Here is a 26,012-nt window from a genome sequence, read left to right as displayed (position 1 = left end):
TATAATGTTTACATAGGTTTGCTTTATTTTCTTTAATTTTCAATTGTGAGTCTATGTGCGCTTGGATAAAGTGATTGAGTGGTCTTAGGACTGTTTTAGTTGCTTTTGTTGTGTTGTGAAAATACACACTGTAAGCCTTACTGTAGATTTATTTTGGAATATGTTCATAAGCAGTGTATTTTATTCAAGAATAGTAAGATCCTTTTTAAGTATAGGGGGAATGGGGTGAGGAAGGATGTTTTCCATAACGGTTTTAATTTTCTTAATCTAATTAATCTACTGTAAACCCATCCTCCCACAGACAGCTCCCACTTTGTGAAAAAAAATCTTAATGTGTAAAAGGCATCAGGGGGAGGAGGTGGTCTGTGTTGAACCTAATGGAATAAAAAACAGAACCTGATGGAATAAAAAACAGAGATAACCGCATACAGATCCACAGTGAGGCTACCTTTTTTTCTTTATCTACAGTATATCTATAGTGGAGCAATCCATTCTTTAGCATTTGCATCTATTATAATATAATTTCAAACATTTTAAAAGTTGTTTTCCAAATCGACAGCCTTTATTAAAATTACCACTTGGTGATCATGCCATAAAGGCCCTGTTATGTGGGACAGTTGCCACTGCAACCGTGACTTCTTTGTCACCATGTCACATTCCCCTGGTTCAGACTACAAGCTGCCAAACATGGCACATGAATGGTGCACAGTTATGACTATCAGGAAACTGATTCAGAGCAATGATGTGCAGTCAAAGCTGGAACAAGTGCTAAATACATGAAGTTGCTGATACTGTCTGGAGGTCCATAAAGGGCCAAAGAGCGGTACAATAATCAGTGTCTACAAGCAACAGTGAAGTGGAGGTTCCTTGCAAGTTTGGGGCTACATTTCTGTAAATGGAGTTGGGGATTTGGTCAGGACCAATGGTGTCCTCATTGCTGAGAAATACAAGTAGATACTTATCCATCATGCCATACTATCAGAAAGGCATGTGCTTGGCCCCAAATGTATTCTGCAGCAGGGCAACGACCCCAAAATGCAGCCAACATCATTAAGAACTATCTTCAGTGTGGAGAAGGAGGAGGAGTCCTGGAAGTAATAGTTTGGCTCCCACAGACCCTGATCTCAACATCATCGAGTCTGTCTGGAATTATATGAAGAGACATAAGGATTTGAGGCAGCCTACATCCACAGAAGATCTGTGGTTAGTTCTCCAAGATGTTTGGAGCAACCTACCTGCCGAGTGTCTTCAAAAATTGTGTGCAAGTGTACCTAGAAGAATTGATGCTGTTTTGACAGCAAAGGGTGGTCACATCAAAAACTGATTTGATTTGGATTTTTCTTCTGTTCATTTATTTTCCATTTTGCTAATTGATAAAAAATAAACTATTAACACTTCTGAAATGATTCTTAATTTAAAGCATTTTCGCACGCCTGCCTAAGACTTTTGCACAGGACTGTATATGCGGTGGCAGGCCTTAGCACGCTTGTTCTGGGCAGCACACTATTGATGCCCCTGAAATTATGACCAAGCTGTGATTGACATTAGGCAACGCTTAACTACTGACAATCAGGTAGCTAGTATAACAGGCTCCCAATGACATCAGCACTGTGCAGCCAATTACAGTTCCAGATTATCAGGAGCTCCTCCTACCAGCCCCTGGTGCCACGGCCCACATTTAAAGCAAGAGCTTAACCATGATAATACATGCAAGTTGTTTTTTTCTTTTTTTTATATACAAAGTGCCTTAGCAAATAATGTTATCTTGTTAATATTACCTATACTTTATTTGGGGGTACCCTTACAATAAAGAAAAGCAAATTCTGTAAGTACAACATGTAGGGGCACATAATTCATTTTCACAAGGCATTGTCTCCTATTACCTTTCTGTGATGTCAGCTCTGCAGTGTAATATTTGTATTGTCTACAATTTGGATTGTAGTTGGTCATTTTATCCTTCCAATCAGGTGAACAGGCAGAACTAATGTGTGAAATATTACTCTGCGTCTAAGGATACTGAGATTCCGAAAAAAGGGGAATAAAATAAATAAGTGATAAATAAATATTTTTAGCTGCTGCAGTTAACCCTATGTACTAAACTAACACAAATAATAACCATATAAATAAAACGCAAACAACGCTGCTACTTAATATAAATGAACTTTAGAAAAATGAATGCATCTTTATAACGTGCGCCATAAATATTTGTGATAGGAAAAATAAAAATTCTATACAAGTCCCAATATAATGGTGTACACAATATCAAGTGCTTGAAACAAATAAGTTTATCACTTCAAAGTGCTTCAGGTGTCCCCACATGGACTCACACTCACCAGAAGATGTGGACCTACTATTTCTTGATAGGTCACACTGCACTTGTGGGATATCTCCCTTGTTTTTTTTTCTCCATATCACAAATATTTATGGTGCACGTTATAAAGATGCATTCATTTTTTACATTTATTTTATATGAAGTAGCAGCGCGGTTTGCATTTCATTTATACAGCTGAACAGGCTGTTGGCCATTTGCATTTCTTGAGCCAAAAGCCTACAACCTTCCTCAGTAAACTCTCACGCCCCAATGGCTTCTGATACATTTGTTCTTGCACTTTTCTGTAGTTCAGATATCTGCAAAGAAAAACATTCACACAAAGTTTGGTATTCCACTGTCGTTTTATTTCACAACATAAGCTTGAGGGGAAATCATTGGAAAAGTGATATAAATGTTCCTGCGAACAACTGAGAAACATGTAAAGTACAGTAAATCTATTGATATTTACCACTTTTTTCAAAAAGAAAAACAGGGTGTTTATGCAAGTCACAAAATTTCAAATATCCCAGCAGTCCATGACTAGAGAATGATTACAAAAGGTTTAAAGAGAAAAAGTAAGAATGTTTCCCTCGTTTTTGACGGGTGTATATGACTCGCAGCTGACTTTTTTCTAACCTGCATTTGACCTGCTTCAAGTGAGTTTTGCATCCCATAGACATACAGTATATAAGAATGCAAAACTATTTGAAGTGAACAAACACTTGTGAACACAGGCCCTACCACAGATTGTAATTTAACACATTGGGGATTTTCAAACTTAGGTTTACGGTAGTATCGGTAGCCTTAAAATGTAAGAAGAAAAAAAAAAGAAAGCAGCATGGAATTTGACAATGAGTGCCTATCCTTTTTGAAGATGCTAGTTGCTTGGCAATTATGTTGACCTCAAAGTTTTAATAAACTCCACAAAAAAAAAAAAAAAAAAAATCCAAATGTTTAAGGGGGAAAACTTCAGTTGTATATTACGGTGTCCCCATTTTCCAATATTTTCTGTCTAGTTGACAGGTGTCAGACAGAACAAGAAATTATTGAAAATGATCACAGAGCAGGCAGAGCAATAAAAGCATTTTTTTCCTAATGGAGTGGAGAAGGTCTAATCTGCACACTTGTTACTGGATCAGTACCCTGAGGGTCTGCATAACATGAACCCGCAAAAAAAAATGCAATTTCAAAAGACGGTCTGCAATACTAGCCCACATAAATGTGTTCATTTTAATGACAGCCTTGTTGTTTACATAAGTCTATAATTATCTACTAATAAAGAGGTCCTGTGCTGTGGAAGTTGTGCCCAAAAAAAGACAAGCTGGGGACAAAGGACTAATCCCCAGTATTGCCTGTAGGCTCCACTACAGTTGGTCATTTCTTGCTCTCCATTGGGTCATCTTTGTAAAGGATCTGAGATTTGCTTCCTCATGTCAGAGCTGTCTCCTGATGCCTGGTGATGTGATATTCATCAAGAAGCAGCAGGAGAGGTTGGAAAGCACATATCTGTACAATGAATGAAGCTGAAGTAGAGCTCTCTTAACATTACAGGTCCTGAGATACAGCTTCCTCTCCAGCAAGAACTATGAGCAGCATAGTAGTGACATCACTAAATACCAACTCAAGTCCAGTGAGACGAGGAGTCACAGTGACTTAAATAATTTTACACTGCAGATAAGTCTACAGAACCAAAACTCCGAGACATACTCACATACCAGGATATTCACTGCTATTTTTCAGGAGGAATTTAAGACAAACTGTATGATTTGCAAGGTACTGCTTAAGCACAAGTAATTTCCAAAGGTTCCCTATAAGATATCAGTTCCCTGCTTTCGGAGTTCAGCTCCACTTTCACAATGAAATCATTATATAGACACATTTGGGTTGATTTACTAAAACTGGAGCGTAAAAAATCTGGTGCAGCTGTGCATGGAAGCTTATTGGTTTCTATGCAAAGCTTCACCAGATTCAGCACCCCCCCCCCCCAGCTTTAGTAAATCATCCCCACTGTGGTGAAAAATCTGAGAAGTTTTAGCTCAACTGGTGTTTTACTTGTTCCACACTTATCTTTGAAAAGAAAATATTAAAAGCTGACTGTCTGCACTCCAGTTAAGACAAAGTTTGCTCAGACAGTTGGTTGCCAAAACATCATTGTCAACTGTAGAGTACTGAAGGCTGAAAACAAGACTACAAGATAACATGAACCTTTCCTAATTGAACTAAGGATATACCACACCTTGACCAAGCCTAACAGAGCATTTTGGGTAATGGATATTATTTACACATTGTATTATCTTCTTGTCCTTTCTTACCCTACCACAGTTGTCAAAAAGGTGAAGAAAAAGTGAAATGTTAAAAAAAAACATCCAGTGCCAAATTATTCTATTTGTAAGCTTTAGATAGGATATACATACATTTCTTTATTAGTCATGCTATATTTTACTGGGAGAATGGAAAGATCATTACTGTCTTCTGTTTTATTAAGAGAATTCATAATATAGCTTGTATTCACAGGATCCAACAAGAAAGTCAATTAGACTCTCGGCATCCTTCACAATGATCTCCCTCGGCTAATGTTGCTAGTCTAAGAGGAGATAAGCCATATAATTTTACAGGAAGCAGCCCATTGATTCCTTTAACAAACACAGCTTGGCAATCTATCTTCTATACAAAATAATGAGGTGGCAGGAGTGCAGTGGAAGAACCCGTCTTTAAGACATCACGTAAGGGAATCCAGCTGTGCTTGGATAGTCTCAAGCTATTAAAGAAGGAGAAAAAGAGATTTCATGAAGGATTATTTACACACACAAAAACCATAACAGTATTGAAGCTACACATATTAAATTTACTTACGTAAAAAGTTATTAAAAAAGTGGCGGAATCTCAGAATATCGATTTCATAAAAAAAGCCATTTAATTTAAACGCGTTAATGAATATTCAAGATTTCAGAGAACCGAACACCTGTTTTTTATAATGGCAAATTACAATTTCTCATTTGGCACTATAGTAAAGGCTGAGCTGCAGTGGGGGAAAAAAAATTCAGCTTTGATTGTGCTTAATCTTCTGTGCACAGCTAGGTAAATTAAGGCTCTTTTTAAAGATGGAAATTAAACGCACAATCTACGAACATCATTTTCATGGACAACAACAGCCCAATTTAAAGGAATACATGCTGGATGTTGGTGAATAGAGTGGCATTTATTTTGTTGGCTGTTATTTTTGACTGTTAACCAGAAAAAGCCATTACTTTGGAACTGTATTATTTCCTTTGATTTCTGAAATGACTCACAAATCTTTTATGTGCTCGAAAGCATGGGTCATTCTTACTATTTGGTGGGGTGCCCTGGGTAAGGCATAGGAGCACACACAGTTACTTTTTGTCTCTATTGTTTGTTACTTGGCATGGTTAAGTTCACCACATTTGCATAAATACATTTCCGACGCTTTAAAATATAATGTCTTGAGCCTCAGTTTACACTGAATCAGTGTGAATCTGATCTGATTTCACAATGCGATTTCACAGTGCATTTTCTGTTGTGACCGGTGCGATTCTAATGCGAATTTTAAGGGGATTCGGAATAGCTTGAGATAAGATTTGCACCGAACCCGCGCTACAGGACCTTTTTTTTGACCAGGTCAAATTCGCTCTGCATAAGTATATAAACAGCCTTCTTTGTATACATTGCTTTTTTTAGATGACATGCGAATCTAAGCTTTTCAGGTCACATCTGATCCCCATAGAATTCATAAAAGTGTGAATTGGCACTTCGATGGAAATCGGTCAGTTTCCACCAGTTTACAGCACCTGCTGTTTGTATACATTAGAGGGCTGGCAAGCTGCCATGTTTCTGATGCCAGACAAAATAAGGGGAGAGAAGCTGAGATTTTAGTGTCCCCTTTTTTAACTTTGAAGTTCCATTAACATCTGGGCATTCTATAATGCCGGCACAATCGTGTGTTTCTGGAACGCCGTAAAATCATGCCAAACCACGCAATGCGCATTTCGGTGCCATTATTATAAATAGCACCCCCAATGAGCAAAAGAAACAGGCATTTTTCTGCATAACAAAATGAGCACAATATGCTCAAAACTGTGCTTTCCATAAACGCGCCAAAAAAAGCTCCAAAAAAGGCACAGGAGCTACTTTGGTACGTTTATGGAGCAGAGAGCAGCCCATTCAAATAATTAGTGCTACTAAAAAAAAATGTGGAATTTAAAAACACAACGCTCTGCAGTTTCTAAATGTGAATGGGTCTGAAGATTTAAGTAGAACTAACAGTAAAAACCTTGTTTTTCAGTTTCAATAGTGTAACGGAGGGTTACAACCCTTGTCAGTTTTCCACTGAAGAGATTACTCTTCACTTCCTGTCCTGTAGCCAAAATACAGAGAGAGAAGAAATCCTTCCAAAGTGGTCACCAAAACTAGTGCCCTCGTTGGAAGATCTCCCCTTTATACTTGATCTTGAGACAACCCAAAATGTGGGATTTTCTTTCATTTTCATTCTCAGTTAATATGTATGTATTATTTTTTAAAGGTACTTCTATAGCGCTGTCAAATATACGCAGCACTTTACATATAAATTATAAATTCACATCAGTCCCTGCCCTCAAGGAGCTTACAATCTAAGGTCCCTAACTTACATTCATATATACACATACTAGGGCCAATTTAGACAGGAGCCAATTAACCTACCAGTATGCCTTTGGAATGTGGGAGGAAACCGGAGAACCCAGAGGAAACCCACGCAGGCACAGAGAGAACATGCAGGTGCTGCTATGGTTGGAATTCAAACCCACGACTCTAGTACTGCCAGGTGAAAGTGCTAATCTCTTAGCCACTTGATAACAGTATAGAGAGGGTGAATACCCCATTGTTCAATCAAGAGTACATTTCAATAAGCAACAGGTGTGATGGGGGTGGGAGAGAGGGGGTAGGGGAATGAGATCACAGTTTTCTGGCAGGTTCACTGAGATGGGTTTGGACTAGATTCTGAACACACCTGAGCTCATCACTACTCCCTAACAGGGACGCAGACAAACAACAAAAACAGGGGTTTTAATCCCTCTTCACTTTATCTAAAACGAAAAAATACTGCAAAAAGAAAAAAAACTTTTGCTTTTAGTTATACCTTAATTTCTCCACAATACCTATATCTAGAAAAGTCAATGATGCCCTTTTTTAAAGAGCTTTTTATCATTTGTTTGGAAAATTTAAATACAATACTTTAATGGGCAAAGTCTTGGCACAAATGCACTTGAAAGCAAACCTATGCTTTGCCTGTTCAGGGCATAGCAACATGTTTGCTTTAATCCCCCACTCCTCCCCAAGAAGTAAACATCTTTCCTTTGTTTCCCCTATACTTTATTCAACACCCCCACCCCCAGAATGGAGGGAAATGGCTAGTACCTACAAGTATAGAGGAGCAAATGACAGTGTTGGACCAAACAGCAAAGTCACACAGGGAGTCCATAGCTCTGTGTAATGCCTGGTACACACAGGCAGTGTTTTTTTTTTGTTCAACTCAGCTGGCTTAAGGAAAAAAAAACCTGAGGAAATCACTATGCTAACTATGTGACATTAGTACATCGATCTCCCCATTGAGCTATTGTGCCAGAACATACCGGTCAGCGATCGCAGCCATTGACTGCCAGCACTGATCGGATACCGACCGGCAGCTGATTTTCCAGCATGCCCATTTAACAGAAGCTGGATTTTAGGCCAGGCATGGGCACACGGGCTGCCTTGCTAAGGGGGCACTAGGAAGATGAAGGGGTGGACAGCACTGATGGGAAACTGAGAAAGAGGAGGTACTCAAAAGCTCTGCACAATATCTTTGCACATAGCAGGTAAGTAAAACCTTTTTTTTTTATTTTAAGACAAAAAAAAATAACCTTTAGTATCACTTTAACCACTTGAGATCCAGGAAAATGTGAAATGGTCTAAAGGACAACAAATGCTTAAAGATGGTTTTGGTGGGCTTTCATGCACTACTTTTTTTTCTTGCTACAGTTCTTGGCTCGGTTCCTTCCTACTTTTAAAATGTGGGTGATCCTGTGTACCATGGGTTGTCTGCTTGCTATATTGTAGAGAATAAACGATGAAGTCAACCGTCAGTGAATTAATTTGTGTAGGTATTTGCTGAGGTAAATAAGGAGGTCTAGGGGTGTCCTCCAGAAATAGATGGGGTAACTCTACAGAACTGTTAGGAGGAATTGCTATGATGACAATGATGTGACAATGATATGTTAGAGAGAAGTAATCAATACTCACCTTGTTATAAAACTCCAAGAGCTCGTTGTGGTTAAACTCAATAAAAACATTCTCCCGAATCTGAAAGAAAAAGAAAGTATATTTAAGAAGCAAAATAATGTGGATTTTGCTCATTTTTCACTTTGTACATAAGTAAAAGAACTCACTGCCAGGCATACTGTAAGGCATCTGATCAAGAAACCAAAATGTATTGGTACCTGAAAATAAATTTTAAGAACAAAAAAAAGCATCTAGCCTTCATGGGATTATACTCGGACCACACCAAGTCAATATAAGCATTATTACTTCTAGATAAAGAGCAGCCTGTTTCTTGGGCCTCTTGCACACGGCCATACAGAGTCAAACAAGCCTGCTGTTGTGGCACCTGGGAGCCACAGCTGCAGCATCATTTTCTCCCATTGAAATGCATTGGAGAATACTTTGCACAACTATATGCATGGAATCTCCAGCACTCGCTTGGGCGTATTTTTCAAAATGTAAAATGGTGGCAGTGGCAAGCAAGTGACTTCCTGTGATTATTATGCATAAAGACAGAACATATTCTCAACAAGCAGAAAAACAGTTTTAACCACTTGGGGACCAAGCCTATTTCTGACACTTGTTGTGTACAAGTTAAAATCAGTATTTTTTACTAGAAAATTATTTAAAACCCCAAACAATATATATATATATATATATATATTTACAGGGCTTGACAAATTTGCCTGAAATCTAGGAGCCAGCTAAAAAAGTTAGGAGCCAGTTTTTTTTTTTTTTTAAACGAACAACCAAGCTTTATTTAATAAAACAGTACTAAATTTACACATAAATACGACTAGAACCCCACTCTCCTCTATAGCGCAATTGGATGGAAACAGACTGTCTGTCTCTTTCCATCCGATGCCATCTGATCCGATCCATGGGGTGGATAGAAAATAGAACCACCATCCGTCTGTTTTTGGCAGGCAGGATCAGATGGCGGCAGATTACCACTCCATAGAGGAGAATGAAGGCTCCGATCAGGTCTGCCTGAAAAACTGACAGGCGGACCTGATCAGACAGCCCGTGTAAAAGGGGCCTTCGGCTGTGGCATGGCGATGAGGAAAAAAAAAAAGATTATATATATATATATATATATATATATATATATATATATATATATATATATATACACACATATAATTTTTTTAATAATAATAATTGGAAAAAAAAAGAAAAAAATTATTATTATTTATTTTTTTTTTTAATTTAAAAAATAAATTAATAATAACCACACTCCCTATCCACTTACCTTTAAGCAAAGGTAACTGGACAGGGAGATGAAGCCTGCAAAAACTTCCCTCTCATCTCCTCTTAGGAAGGAGATGGGAATGCATTAACAGGCAGTGGAAACAGTCATTACTCCCGGCCACCACAAGAGGGCGCCAGTTCCCCAGCCTCTCTCATCTCACAGAAGGCGGCCGAAAAGCCAGGGCCTCAATTTTCAGACGGCGCGGAAGTCCGTGCACTCGGGGAGGAGGTGGGGGCGCAAAAGGGACAGTACACCTCCTGCAGGGCACCCCAGGTGCCAGGTCGCTAATTCTAGTCGCAAATGCGACCTGTCGCCCGGGGTTTGTCGAGCCCTGTATATATATATATATATATATATATATATATATATATATTTTTTTTTTTAGCAAAGACTTTGGAGAATATAATGGAGGTCGTTGCAAAATTTTATGTAACACGGTATTTGTGCAGCGATCTTTCAAATGCAATTTTTTTTGGGGAAAAGATACACTTCACTAAATTAAAAAAAAAAACGAAACAGTAAAGTGAGCCCAATTTTTTTGTATATTGTGAAAGATGATGTCACGCCGAGTAAATAGATACCTAACATGTTACGGTGTAAAATTGCGCACGACAAACTACGGTACTTAAAAATCTCCAAAAGGGACGATTTAAACATTTTTAACAGGGGCCAGTTTAGAGTTACAGAGGAGGTCTTTTGGTAGAATTATTGCTCTGGCTCTGACGATAGCAGCGATATCTCACGAGTGAATTGAACACCGTTTACTTTTGCGGACTCGACTTACGTATGCGTTTTCTTTGGTGCACGAGCACGCCGGGATGCGGACACTTCAAAAATTTTCTTTCTTTCCTATTTATTTTATTTTTTTCACTGTTCCTTTAAAATCTGATCACTTGTATTGCTTTCACAAGAAATGAACATCCCTTGTGACAGTAATAGGCAGTGACCGGTATTCTTTATGGAGGGATCTGGGGTCTAAAAGACCCCAAACCCCTCCTTTGCACTTAAAAGTATTAAAAACGCCCAAATCTGCGCTTTTGACTACTGTCATTTTTTTTTTAACCACTTCAATACCGGGCACTTTCACCCACCCAGGCCAATTTTCAGCTTTTAGCACTGTTGCATTTTGAATGACAATTGCGCGGTCATGCAACACTGTACCTAAACCAAATTTATGTCATTTTTCCCCCCACAAATAGAGCTTTCTTTTGGTTGTATTTGATCACCGCAAGGTTTTTTGCTGAACAAATAAAAATAAGACTGAAAAGTTTGAAAAAAAAAATGTTTATATTATACAATTTTGTAAATAGATACGTTTTTTCCTGCACTGATGAGCACTGACAGGCACTGATGAGGAGGCACTGATGGGGTGGCACTGATATGCAGCACTGATATGCAGCACTGATAGGCAGCACTGATATGTGGCACTGATAGGTAGCACTGATATGCAGCATTGGTGGGCACTGATAGGCGGCACTGCTGGGCACCGATAGGCGGCATTGATGGGCACTGATAGGTGGCACTGATGGGCACTGATAGGTGGCACTGACGGGCGGCACTGGTGGACAATAATGGGCACTGGTGGGCGGCACTGATAGATGGCAATGATGGGCACTGGTGGGCAGCACTGATAGGGAGGGCACTGGCGGGCAACACTGATGTGGAGGGCACTGGTGGGCTCCCTGAGCCCTGATTGACTTCCCTGGTGGCCATGGTGGACATCCCTGGGGTCATGGGTGGGCATCCCTGGGGTCATGGGTGGGCATCCCTGGTGGTTCTAGTGGCACCCCCCCGAGGGTCTGCACTGGTAATCAATGATCTGATTACCAGTGCAGACTCCCCCCTGTCAGGAGAGCCGGGGGCGCGCAGAGCGCATTATCCTGCCGCCGTCATATGACGTCCGGTCAGGATAATGCAACCACTTTCCCGCTGTTAAACGTCTATAGGGCGGGCAGGAAGTGGTTAAATTGGCGCCATTGGCAGCCGAGTAAACCGGAAGTGACATTGTTTCTGGTTACTACATTGGAGACCTGATCAAAGCCGAATCCGGCCTGTTCGGAAATCCGGTGGGACAGGAGACCCGGGCAGAGCGGCGGGGAACATCCCCTCCTGCTCCTTATGATAACGGCCAAGCATTGGTTGTTATCACAAGAAAGCCGAGCGCCAGATCTAAAAAATGGTACCAAGGTGATGCCTCTAGCCACAGGCATAACCCCGATACAACCACTTCCTCAAACCGGCGTACAGGTACGTCGGTTTGCGGGAAGTGGTTAAAACAAGCCATCCCTGACCACTCTAGCTGCTTGTTATGTTATGTAATAGATTCTCAAAGATCACAATAAAGATTCCAAAGTCCGGTTTTAGTCAGTTTCTAACAGCTTAGAAACACCTTTTGCATGTTTATATTAGAAGCATGGCAGACTACCAAGATTCTGGTGTAAAAGGAAACAAAAATTGAGATATATATACCTTTGTTGTAAACTTTAAGGCTTGGTTCACACTACTGCGACCTGAAAGTCGTGCAATTTGCCAGGTGACTTGCTAGCGGTTAGCTGGCCACTTGAGTACTACTTAGGGAATGCCTGGATAATCTTCCTGTAATGTCGGATCCAAATCACATCAATATAGATGAGGATCCGACTTGGAGGCAACTTTCATTAAAGTCTAAGGGCACCAGTCAGATTGAAGTTGTTTTGAAGTAGTACAGGAACTTTTTCTAAAGTCAGAGCGACTTCAGTTGCGCTAATTAAGACAGCTCTCATTAACTAACATGGGATTTCACAAGTCATGCAACTTAGGGTCTCACAAATCTGATCCCAAGTCACGGCAGTGTAGACTGAGCCCAAGACACATTTCTCCACAATGGCTGCAGAGGTGGATACAAGCTTGTTTTAGCCATCATTCACACTGAATGCGGCTTTGAAATCGCACTACTTCAGCGCAGTTTCAAAGGTACCGATCAGTGCGACTTCATGTGCAGCTTGCTGACATCTGTGCGAATTCATGCACAGATGGCAATTGAAGTCTCGCATGATATTGCCATAAATAGTAAAGGAACTATTTTAAAATTTGTGCAAGTCATAGTTGCACCTATTTGAATGGTTCCATAGGCACAAATAGGGTGCGCTTTGTCATGCATTCACTTTCAAATGGACTGTTTCAGAATAAAAATTTTAAAGGGTTCCCATCTGATTATAAATACCAACAGGTAGAAAACTCCCCTGGCAATTGTTCAAATTGCAAAATTGACAATTAAGTCATGCCTATACTTATTATTGGTCAATGATTTTGAAAACATTGAAGGCAATGCATTAGCATGAAAGCCATGCAAATAACCATTTTTAGAAAGAATGACCCGAAGTGGCAGCCTTCATAATTCCCCCTAGACAAGTTTCCTTTGTGGATACACCCTGGTCTTAACCACTTGCCGACCGCCGCACGACTATCTACGTTGGCGGTCAGCCCCTCACAGGCAAAGTGACGTAGGGCTACGTCACTGGCTTGTGAGGGTCTAGGGAGCGAGCGCGCGCCGCCTGAGGCGCGCTCCCGCGTGGTCACGGACCCCCCCCCGCGCGTGTGACCGGCGGACCCGATGTCCGCCGGTCACTCTGAGATCGGCGGGGGAGAGGGAGAAAGTCAGGCGGCTTGTGTAAACAAGCTGCCTGTCATTCTCCCCTGTGTATGAAGGATGATCATACGGTTCTACTATGTAGAACTGTTGATCACTCTTCATACATCTGAAGCCACAGCCAATCACAGTAGAAAGCACGCCCCTAGGGACACACATAGCCCCTCCCTTTAAAAAAAAGTTAACCCCTTCATTGCCAGTGTATTTTTACAGTAACAGTGCATATGTATAGCACTGATTACTGTAGAAATGTCACTGGTAACCCCGAAAGTGGCAAAAATGTCAGTCAAGGGTCCGATCTGTCCGCCGCAATGTCGCAGTACCGCAAAATAAATCGCAGATCGCCGCCATTAGGCGTTAAAAAAAAAAAACAACAAAAATGACAAAAATCTTTCCCTTTGTTAGTAAACGCGATAACTTTTGCGCAAACCAATCAAAATACGCTTTTTGCGATTTTTTTTACCAAACATATGTAGCATAAAACAAATTGGCCGAAAATGTTAAAAATTTTTGATTTTTACATTTTTTTGGGGGGGAATTTCATATAAAAAAATGTGAAAAATATTGCTATTTTTGCAAAATTTACGCTCTTTTTTTGTTTATAGCGCGTGATCAAAAAATCGCACAGGTGATCAAATACCACCAAAAGAAAGCTCTGTTTGTGGGAAAAAAAGGACGCCAAATTCGTTTAGATACAGCGTTGCACGACCACGCAATTGTCCGTTAAAGTCACGCAGTGCCGAATCGCAAAATACCCCCTGGTCTTTTAGCAGCCAAATCCTCCGGGGCTTAAAGATAAAACTTTTGGCACCATACACTACAACTGCCTTCAGTATACAGTAGATACCTGTTTGCATACACAGGTACCTTAAATGTATGTGTCCTGAACAGAACATGCCCTTTTTTTGGCAGCACCACAGTTTAAATATACCAGTGCATATGAGCACCCTCAATCCCTACAGATATGTTATTGCACAGAATTACATTCACAGTTGTGATATTGCATACCAAAATGCTTACGGTAGCATGCAAAAACCTCATCCTATTGTCTTCTCAGCATCTACCATAAATGCATATTTTGATGTTAAAACTGAGCTCCGCTGGCACCATATGTAAAATGTTGGGTTTCTTGAGGAAGACAATACATAAATGTGAAACACTGGAAATATAATTTAAAAGCTAATACATCTCTCAAAAGTAATTCTAAATCATTAAACAATACATTCTAATGTACGCGAATGTGAAAGCATTGGCTTTCTTTTTAATTAAATTGACGGCACAGTTCAGGCAATATAACAATTCTTGACATGAAGTCTGATTAAATGCATTGCCCATTTTTTACTGATTGGAAAATACTTGCAGGATTCTATCAAACACTGCATTCCAGCAATGTAGACACAGCTGCTCAACTCAATATTATTCGGTAAGGAGTTATGCAAAGTCAATAATACATTAACTCTCTTTAAAGTGAATATATGTTAATGTCTTGCAACCAGTCAACTCTTTTCTAAATTTAACAGTGAAATTGGAAATGTACAGGAACTGACATAATACCAATACACCAAATACATATTATAAGGTATTCTCTGAGCACAGATGCAATTTTTCAGGCCACATCAGTTAAAAAATGTTAGAGAAGTAAACCTGTGCTGGGAGAAATATGCAGACTCATTGGTAAGCTCTCTTCACTACAGTGTGTTTAGAGGATGAAATGCACAAAAAAAAGCCATTTACCAACCATGAATAACCCCTCCTATTCCCGGCATACTTCAATTTTGTAGAAAAGCAGAATTAGGACCTGTGCCCATCAATGAACTATAAGAAACAGATTTTACAAAATCCTATTTTCTTTCTTGTTCAATAAAGAAAGTACGGCCCCTTTCATTCGGGCATTCCGATCAAGTCTGTCTGTCAGTTTTTCAGGCAGACCTGATGGGATGCTTAATTCATTTCTATGGGGCAGCCGATGTCAGCAATGACAGGTCCGCTGACACCCGCTCCTATCTGATCTCCCCGTAGAGGAGAGCGGGGCTCTGACAGATCTGTCTCGGCACAGTGAGTGGAGACAGACCTGTCATCCACCTGCTCAGCGGGATTGGTGGATCGATCCCCTGCTGAGCAAAACGGAGTCCACTGGGCGGAATACCCATGTGAAAGGACCCTACCTTTCAAAAGCAAATGAGGGGTGTTCATAGTAAGGAAAACATTAATGGGCCTGTCTATTAAAAACAACAGAACTGGGGGTAGCGTGTATCTCAAAGAGCTGCCTGAAGGACCATATTATGCCCAAAGCTGGCATCAGATGAGGCTGAAAATGCAATGGGTAAAACTTAGATAATGTGTTAACAAAAAGCCATGTGGCAACTTTGCAAATCTAGGAAGCAGTTCCCCAATGTTTAAAAGCCCAAGCTGCACTTACAGTGCCTCTTGACAGGAAAGGGTGAAACCTTTTGTTTAAGACCAGCTTGTGTTGAGCCCCGGTTCACACTTCTGCGTGTGCGGGGTTCGCATGTAATGTCGGAGCGCACTGCTCCGACATTACATGCGATCAGCTGTGCGGTGCGAGTTTAGCCATACAGTTTGTATGGCTAAATTCGCATCGCACCCGCAGCAAACACGCACAGGAGGCATTTTTGCTGCCGCATCAGGATCGGATCGCACAGCGGTTCACACTTGTGCGATCCGATCCTGTGCGAACTGCACGATCGCACTGCGATATGCGATCAAACTGGGGGTGTCGTTAAGATTACATTGACACCCCCAGCGTATCGCATATGGCAGTGTGAACTGCCGGGGGTGCGTGTGCGATGCGGGAAAAGGCTGCGAATTCGCAGCCTTCCCGCATCGCATATATGTGAACCGAGCCTTAAGCTTGATTGATGAACTGTCTGAGCTACCTTGAAATGGTCAAGCAAAAAGCTGGCTACGCTTTATGGGGACCATCACGAATGACAAAAAAAAAAAAAAAAAAAAAGAAGCAGTAGCTGAAAGGTAAACTTTGCATGGAAAAATAGCATGAAGTCCATCTAGGAACTAAAAGGAACTTTCCTATAGCCGTACAGAGAGTTAAAAGAACAATATCCTATTAAAGTGAAAGGTCAAAAGGTACTTCAGGAAGGAAGTAGGCTCTAGGCCTCAACACCACTTTATCTTTGTATAAGACCAGACATGGTGAGGATAAAAAAGTATTTGATCCCATTCTGATTTTGTATGTTTGTCCACTCACAAATAAATGATCAGTCTATAATTTTAATGATAGGTTTATTTTAACAGTGAGAGACAGAATAACAACAAAAGTATCCAGAAAAAAAACACATTTCAAAAAAGTTAGATTTGCAATCTAATGAGTGAAATACGTTTTTGATTCCCTATCAATCAGCAAGATTTCTGGCACCCAGGTGTCTTCTATCCAGGCAACGAGCTGAGATCAGGAGTGCTCCTAATCTCAGCTTGTTAAATGTATAAAAGACACCTGTCCACAGAAGCAATCATCAATAAGATTCCAATCCCTCCACCATGGCAAAGACCAAAGAGCTGTCCAAGGATGTCAGGGACAACAAGATTGTAGACCTACACATGGCTGAAATAAGCTACAAGACCATTGCCAAGCAGCTTAGTAAGGGGGTGCCAACAGCTGGTGCGATTATTCGCAAATGGAAGAAACACAAAATAACTATCAATCTTCCTGAGAATTTTTGTCAATCATCTCAAGGCAGCTGGGACCATAGTCACCAAGAAAACAATTGGTAACACACTACGCCATGAAGGACTAAAATCCTGCAGTGCGGGGAGTGTCCAACCTGTGGCCCAAGATGGTTATGAATGTAGCCATACACAAAATTGTAAACATACTTAAAAATGTTGATTTGTTTTGAAATTTTTTTGTAAAATGCATTTAAACTTAGTAAGCACATACGGCCAAAGAAAAATGTGATAATATCTCTATACTGGACTTTTAGAAGTTTTATCTTCACAAAGAAAAATTGCCCACTCTTCTCAATCATGCCTTATTCATGTGATCAGTTTTCGGATGCGCCTATATTTGTGAGCAACTATTTTCAAGGATGAAGCACACGAAGGGCAAAATTAGTACCAAAATATCTGATGAGCACCTTGAGAATTCATTGAGAATTGCTACTACATCCATCCAACTAGCTATTGATGCATTAGTTTATCAGAAACAGTGTCAGATGTATTGCACAAGTTTTATTCTGCCCTCTTTTACAATAAAAATGGATTTTTGTAAAATCTTACCGTAAAATCCTTTTCTCTTAGTTCATTGACAGACGTAGTCCTCGGTGATACAGCACCTTCGGGTTATGTTGCCTCCACAGGAGCAGGACTAGACAGGAAATTAAAATGCTCTGGCCACACCCTAGGGGCAGTCCCAGAGGGTATATCCTCTCTCTCTCTGCCTCAGCAAATCAGTTATGTCAAAAAGCAGTCTTTAGAGATTTTAACCCAACCCAACTCAAAAACAGAGGGGCGGGGACTACGTCTGTCAATGAGCTAAGAGAAAAGGATTTTACGGTAAGATTTTACAAAAATCCATTTTTCTCTATCGCTCATTGACAGACGTAGTCCTCGGTGATACAGCACCTTCGGGACGTCCCAGAGCAGTATCACAAATGAGGGGTGGGAAAATGAAAATCAAATCCCAATCTCGAAGGCCCAACCGGTGCCAACTAGAAGTTTACAATGCTCATCCTTAATGATGAGACTCAACAAAAAAGAAAAATTTATTTATTTTTTTTCAAACAGAAAAAAACCCTCGAGGTAGACCACCGGTCTCCTCAAATTGCGGCCTGCAAAACCTTGCGGCCAAATGAGGCATCCGCCGATGCCGTCACATCAATTTTATAGAATTTTGTAAAGGTATGTACCGACGACCAGGTGGCCGCCTTACATACCTGGACCACTGACGCCTGATGGCGAAAGGCCCAGGAAGTACTGAGCGCTCGAGTGGAGTGCGCCCTAACAGGGAACGGAGGACTCTGACCCTTAATAGAATAAGCCTGTACCACCGTCTGTCTAATCCATTTGGCAATGGTCGCGGCAGATGCAGGCAAACCCTTTCTGGGGCCATCCGTGATCACAAAAAGTGAATCCGTCTTACGGAATGATTCCGTAGCTTTCAGGTATACCCTGATTGCCCGAACCACATCTAAGGAATGCAACGCATATTCCCGATGATGCTTGGGCTGAGGACACAAGGAAGGTAGTACAATATCTTCATTCAGATGAAAATCTGAAACCACCTTAGGAAGAAAGGATGGCTTAGGATGAAGTACTACCTTATCCCTATGAATCACTAGGTATGGGGACTGGCATGATAATGCAGCCAGTTCTGACACCCTGCGAGCAGAAGTGATAGCCACCAAGAAGGCCACCTTCTGGGATAAAGTAAGCAAGGGAATCTCCCTGATGTTTTCAAAGGGAGGTTTCTGTAGAACCGACAAAACTAAATTAAGATCCCAGGGCGGTAAGGGCGCGCGGACTGGTGGAGCCAGGTGCCGCATCCCCTGGATGAAATTCCGCACCAAGGACTTGGTAGCTAAAGGTTTCTGAAAGAAGATTGCTAATGCTGAAACTTGACCCTTGATGGTGCTCAAGGCTAGCTTCTGCTCAACCCCTTGTTGCAAAAAAGCCAATATTCGAGTCACCGAATAGGTACGTGGAGGAAATCCTAAAGATTCGCACCACGCAATATAAGTCTTCCATGTGTGATAATAGACCTTGCTGGAAGTCGCTTTCCTTGCTTTAATAAGGGTAGGAATGACTGAAGCAGACAAACCTCTGTCCTTCAGTACTTGGGTCTCAATGGCCAGGCCATTAAAACCAGCGACTGTAAAGCACGATGGTAAATTGGTCCTTGAGACCACAGACACTCCCTGAGACGAAGTTCCCACGGAACGTCTGCGACTAGTATGTCCAAGTCGGCCAGGCCGGCTTGACGAGGCCAGCCTAGAATTTCTAGGACCACTGGCGCTGATTGGATCTGAACCAGGCGTCCCTAGAGCTATCTGGCCCCGACCATCCGAGAAAGTCTGGTCGTTTTCTGTTCCCACACATTTATCAGATACCTGATTCCTATCAGGAAGGGTGATCTTTTCTGGTTGAACCTCAGGGACCGAAGTCACCCGACTAGAGGCTTCTTGGCCTGTCTGGTCAACCAGATCCAATTCCTGTGGGGAATTGGGACTAATTTTAGGAAAAGGTAAAGGAAAAGATCTATTCAGGGAACGGTAACTACCGCTCCCTGTAGTACTTAAATGTTGGAAGGGAAGACACGCACCGGTAGTAGTAGTTGATGCTCGATCTAATATCCTGAATACCGGTGAAAACGTCCCCCCACCCTGAAACCGGGTGGGGGCGCACCTTCAGGCTGTGTACTCCTTTGCTTCGGGTTTGGCTGAGTTGGTCCTCTGTTTGTCCGACCAGCCCTTCTTGGACCCTCCTGGAGGAGTCTTGCTTTTCCCGCTTGTTCCAGCCGGGCGCCCTTTATGGGCGGTAAAGAAAGGTCCTCGCTTGTTGCGAGGTCCCTTAGCTTTAGCAGCCTGTGGCAAAAAAGTGCTCTTGCCCCCAGTGGCATCCTTAATGATTTCATCTAGGGTGGCCCCAAATAGACGATTCCCCTGAAAGGGGAGATTTGTCAAGGTCTTTTTGGAACCTAGGTCAGCTGACCAGCATTTTAACCACAGCACACGTCTGAGGATAACCGCTGACATAGATGCATGCCCTAATAGGGGAGTAGTGTCCAAGGCTGCGTCACAGATAAACTGTAGCCCTTGTATAATCTGTTCCATCAAATCAGATGTCTCCTGGGGAATATCTTTTCCCCTAAGGTCTTGGCGTACCATTCTCGCCCATTCCGTAAGTGTCTGGGAAACTAGACCAATAACAATTACTGGTCTAAATGCTGACCCTATCAGAGAGAAGATAGTGCGGGACTCTGCTTCCATCTTTCGATCCACCGGATCCTTAAAAGACGAAGTGTCCTCCACTGGGATAACCGTGGCTTTATTCAGCCTGGAAATAGGTGGATCCACCACTGGTGGTACCGTCCATTTCTTAATGATGGATTCCTCAAACGGATAGCGTCTAGCAATACGCTTGGAAATAGTAAAGGTACGTTTAGAATGCTCCCATTCTCCTTTAATCTTATTACCAAAACACTTGGGTACAGGAAAAACCTTCACCGTTTTGATAGGCTTGTTAGTACCAAAAGGAATCTCTGTTTCAGTTGCTTCTGCTGGTAAAACCTCAAGTTTTAAGGTTTCCTGCACTGCCACCACTAGTGCGTCCACCAATGCTTCTTCCTGAATTATAGCGGGAGAAGAGACGTCCTCCTCACTGTCTGAGGGAGCTTTACCTGAGGTAACAGCCCTTGCAGAGGGACCTGCAACTGCATCTCTGAATCTGAGTCAGAGGTGTCAGATAGTATAGGGGTAGGCGGGGGTCGCTTCCTTGACCCCCGTCCCTGACAGGCCGCCTCCACCCGAGCCACCATAGACTCCAAAATTGCTGTAAATGCCTCTACACTCCCGTGGCCCCCTCGAGGGAAACAGGTGGGGGAATATGTGTGGCAGGGTCCATGATAATTCCAGTCACTTCCTGGATAATATAATTCAAAAATAAAAAACTTTTTTTTTCCAGACCCCCAGCGCCACAAAAGCCCCTTAGTGTTACCTGCTAGGGATCCCTATCGATCGAGAGAGAGAGAGAGATAGACCCCCAGGCTCACCACTTGATGCTCAGAGTTTAACTGCAACAGGTTACAGCGCTGTCTTGACAAACAGGAAGTCTTTTGGCTGGCTGCCCAGGAAGAAAGGAGGCGGCTCCGCCCCTCTGCACGCCTTCCGGCGCCTCCCCTAGCTCCACGAGGTGTTTGGATCACCTCAAACATGGCCGCCCCCATGCTGGAGACACGAGGCTACGCCAAAATGGCGGCTCGTGCAATCCAGCAAAAAAAATGGCGGCGGCCTGTACTGAATAGCGGTGTGCTGCAGGGCACACAACACTCTCTCTGCATGGGGATTTGGCGTGGTTGGTGGTACCGGCCCTGGCGGACCGCATGGCCGTTCGGAAGGCCTACTTATAGCTGGAGATCTGATTTAGGAAGGCAGTCTACATGTCCGTGGCTTCTGACTGGTAGGTACCTTATTCTTATCACAGTAAGATTCCCAGAATGCCACTGATTACAATCTTTTAAACATGTATACAATTAGATTGTTAGCTCCCAAACCAAGCCTCCTGGCTCTTTGCACATAAAATCACACTCAAAGTAGGGGGATCTGTGTCATGTTATAGGATAGAGGGGGACTCTATCTTACCATACAGAGAGGGGCCCGCGTTCACCACAAGACCCGTCAGGGGAAAAGGGGGAACATACTACTCACCATACCAGAACCAGGCGGGCACCAACTCCTGACAGTACCCCTCTCCACCGGGGCGGGAGGGCTGTCGACCGATACGGACGCCGTGACTCATGGTCTTTGGCATTTCAGCGAGACGTTTAACTCGCGGGGTCAGTCCCTTAATGGGACTTTGTCGCGGCCGACCCAGCGCGGAGCTATGGCCTGCACGCGCTCGTAGGCTGAACTGGGGTGACCACCGGATCTCAACATCCAGCCCGTCGCCCAGTTCAGCTTTCTTGCTTGAAGATCTCACAGGAACACTGGAGAAAAAAAGCTGTCTAAAAAATCTTTTAAGAAGAAAATCTTGCCAGGACCGAAGATCCCAGCAAGGTATCTAGGTCCTTACTCCTATCTAGACAGAAAATAACTGATTTGCTGAGGCAGAGAGAGAGAGGATATACCCTCTGGGACTGCCCCTAGGGTGTGGCCAGAGCATTTTAATTTCCTGTCTAGTCCTGCTCCTGTGGAGGCAACATAACCCGAAGGTGCTGTATCACCGAGGACTACGTCTGTCAATGAGCGATAGAGAAAAAAAAATTAGAAAAAAAATGTTTTATTACTCAGGTACATTATCTATGCCCATGACCATTAACTTGTGATCTGTCCATCTTTTTCTGCTTATCAAACATAAAAAACTGGCGCAAGAGGACTCAAAATGAACCTCAATAGCCTCCTAGGAAAATTATAATAGGAAGATGCACGGACCTGGATGTTGTGTGGCAAAGTCCAAAAAGTCCATAAGAAGCACCGGTCTGTGCACTCCAGAAGGCTGCTGACTTGTGGAGAAGAAACTTGCAATATACTGGAAAATAAGAACAGCGCCACTCTAAGTGCAATAAATTCAGTACTTTATTTGACATCTAATAATGCTGGGTACTCACAAGATAGAGCGATTAAAAAACATGGTGGATGTGTGTAAAAGATCCATTATTCTGGTGCCTGGGTGAGGGGGGGTTGATGTGCTCCAAACAAGTCCGTCCGACTGCGGGAGTAAGCAGTATCCGGACCCCGAGGACACCTGCAACGCCTCCGGCGGCGGACTTCCGGGTTGGGCGTGGAACGTGGGCGTAATGACGTAGGCGACGCGTTGTCGGAGCATGCGCTCCTTCCTCAGGCCTCTAAACCCGCCATCTTGGAGAAGGGCATTATATAGGGGAGGAGTGCTCGGCTGCCGCAGGGTCCTAAGAGGAGTCCAATGCAGCAAATACCCTCACTGAGGACACCTGGACGGCAGTTCGAGCCTTAGAGCTAAGTGGGTAATGTTGAGTGTATACACAGAGTATACATAAATGGATAAAAGTGGTCATATACTGCAAACAACAGGATTACTAAAGGAAGAAAATGACAGACATGGTAAATTAAAACCTAATGTATCTGGAACCGATCCTAATGGCAGCAAAAAATGATAATAAAAATAAAATAAAAAATATATAAAATATATAAAATAAAATAAAAGATTAAAAATAAAAAATAAATAATGAAAAAAAAAATGGATGATGAAAAGCTGGATACAAAATTAAAAATAAAAATAAACATACAAATAATAATAATAATAAAAATGAAAAAAACGAAAAAAACTAAATGAAACCTGATGGAATAGATTTGAATGGATGGAGCAAGTGACAATTTAAATAAAAAGAAGGGGAGAAGTAGGCATATAGCAAACACTCTCGCAACCTTCTTTTGGATGTGAAGAAGGGGAACTGTGTGCACGTGCAAACTGTATCGCAGCCTTCATTCGCTACCAAGTTTAAAATACCAAATAGACTTATGATTAAAATTATCATATACCGCCTGAAAAGATATACATACATATATGTATATATGCATATATATATATATATAGAGAGAGAGGCATGATAGTAAAATGGTAAAACATATAGGTAGAATTATTATGTATCATACATAAACTGAAGTTAAAATAAAAGTAGAAATAAGATGGTAATATTAAAAAATTCTAATATTAAAAGAAGGAGTGTTAAGTGGTGTCCAATTCACGAGAAACTGAATGTATCATAGCACATGTGACAGAGGATCATCCATCTCTCACTCCCCTTGTTGGAGTGACCCTATTCTTCCACATGGCTGGTGAAACCCCAATGGGTCAGGAGCCTTATACCAGGGAGTTGGTCTCTACTTCCTCGTTAAGGCCCCCAGGTGCTAAAGTGTCTAATATATATATCCAAAAAGCTTCTCTTTGACACAGCTGTTTGAAGCGTTGGGCTGCTGAAGGCATGGCGGGTATGGATTCTAAAACCCAGACTCGTAACCCTAGAGAGGAATGATCATGGTGAGTCAAAAAATGGCGGGGAACACTGTGCTTGTCATTACCTCCTTCCACAAACCCACGGTGCTCACCAAACCTCTTCCTTAGTGTGCAAATGGTCCTGCCAACATAAAACAAGCCACAAGGGCATGTTAAACAATACACCACAAACTCTGTGGAGCAGTTAAAGAATTTTTTAACGGGATAGGTTTGCCCTTTGATGTTGTACTCTTTTTGCCCATGAGTCACATGTTTACATGTCAGACATAGTTTTTTCCGACACTGAAACATGCCCACTAATGGAATCATGTTTAGATGGGATTTTAGGGGGATACTTTTAAGTTGGCTCGGGGCCACCAAACTCTTAATGTTTCTGGCTCTTCTGTACGTGATTTGGGGCCTAGGGGGTAGACTACTCCTCAAATGTGGGTCTTCCAAGAGAATAGGCCAATGTTTCATAATCAGTTTCTCCATCTTCCTAAACTTGTTATGAAACTGTGTAACAAAACGTGGACCTTGGGATTGTGTGTCCAATTTATTTGTTTTCTTAGCCAAGGGGCCTTTTAGATATAAATTTTGTGCAGTGTCCACCAAGGTTTCAGGAAAGGATTTTTCAATAAATTTGGTTTTCAGATGTCCACTTTGTTCCAAATAATCTTCTTTATTCGTACAATTTCTCCTCAACCTGCAGTACTGGCTCTTCGGAATGTTTTGAATCCACCTAGGGTGGTGACAGCTGTTAAAATGAAGGAACGAGTTCCCCGCTGTCGGCTTAGTATAATTTTTGGCTTCAATTCTTCCTTCTCTGTGGTACAACAACAGGTCAAGGAAGGCCAATTCCGATGAGCTAGAGACCGAGGTGAAGGACAGATTGTATGAATTAGCATTGCAATGTTGGACAAATTCCAAGAAAGTTGACTGTGGACCATCCCAAATGACTACAATGTCATCAATGTACCTCCCATAGAATATCATTCTTATTATTATTATTATTTGTATGTTTATTTTTATTTTTAATTTTGTATCCAGCTTTTCATCATCCATTTTTTTTTTCATTATAAATTATATATTTTTAATCTTTTATTTTATTTTATATATTTTTTATTTTATTTTTATTATCATTTTTTGCTGCCATTAGGATCGGTTCCAGATACATTAGGTTTTAATTTACCATGTCTGTCATTTTCTTCCTTTAGTAATCCTGTTTGCAGTATATGACCACTTTTATCCATTTATGTATACTCTGTGTATACACTCAACATTACCCACTTAGCTCTAAGGCTCGAACTGCCGTCCAGGTGTCCTCAGTGAGGGTATTTGCTGCATTGGACTCCTCTTAGGACCCTGCGGCAGCCGAGCACTCCTCCCCTATATAATGCCCTTCTCCAAGATGGCGGGTTTAGAGGCCTGAGGAAGGAGCGCATGCCCCGACAACGCGTCGCCTACGTCATCGCGCCCACGTTCCACGCCCAACCCGGAAGTCCGCCGCCAGAGGCGTTGCAGGTGTCCTCGGGGTCCGGATACTGCTTACTCCCGCAGTCGGACGGACTTGTTTGGAGCACATCAGCCCCCCCTCACCCAGGCACCGGAATAATGGATCTTTTTCACACATCCACCATGTTTTTTAATCGCTCTATCTTGTGAGTACCCAGCATTATTAGATGTCAAATAAAGTACTGAATTTATTGCACTTAGAGTGTCGCTGTTCTTATTTTCCAGTTTTTCTGCTTATCAGCTATCCGTATTGTTAGTGTATTTTATGTGTGGTCCAAGGCAATTCCTCTTCTTACAATGTGGCCCTGAAAGGTCAAACGGTTGGAAACCCGATTTAGAAATATATAGCATCC

At 41.9% G+C, this 26,012-nt stretch overlaps 1 protein-coding gene across 1 annotated transcript in view; it reads right to left on the bottom strand.

Annotated features, from left to right (window-relative positions):
- Positions 1-4,668: 4,668 nt before the first annotated feature.
- The window catches only part of COMMD10 (COMM domain containing 10), a 659,501-nt gene continuing 638,157 nt past the window's right edge, over positions 4,669-26,012 (bottom strand). Inside the window, exons 6-7 of the mRNA XM_082243016.1 lie at positions 8,585-8,644; positions 4,669-5,069 (exon numbers count right to left, since the gene is read on the bottom strand). Of these exons, the coding sequence (XP_082099142.1) occupies positions 5,031-5,069; positions 8,585-8,644 (99 nt within the window). The 3' untranslated portion in view covers positions 4,669-5,030. The remainder of the gene's footprint in view (positions 5,070-8,584; positions 8,645-26,012) is intronic.

The sequence above is a fragment of the Pelophylax lessonae genome (assembly GCF_965119305.1).
Source record: "Pelophylax lessonae genome assembly, chromosome: 1".
NCBI classification, from domain to species: Eukaryota; Metazoa; Chordata; class Amphibia; order Anura; family Ranidae; genus Pelophylax; species Pelophylax lessonae.
This window is presented reverse-complemented; position numbering and strand designations above follow the sequence as displayed.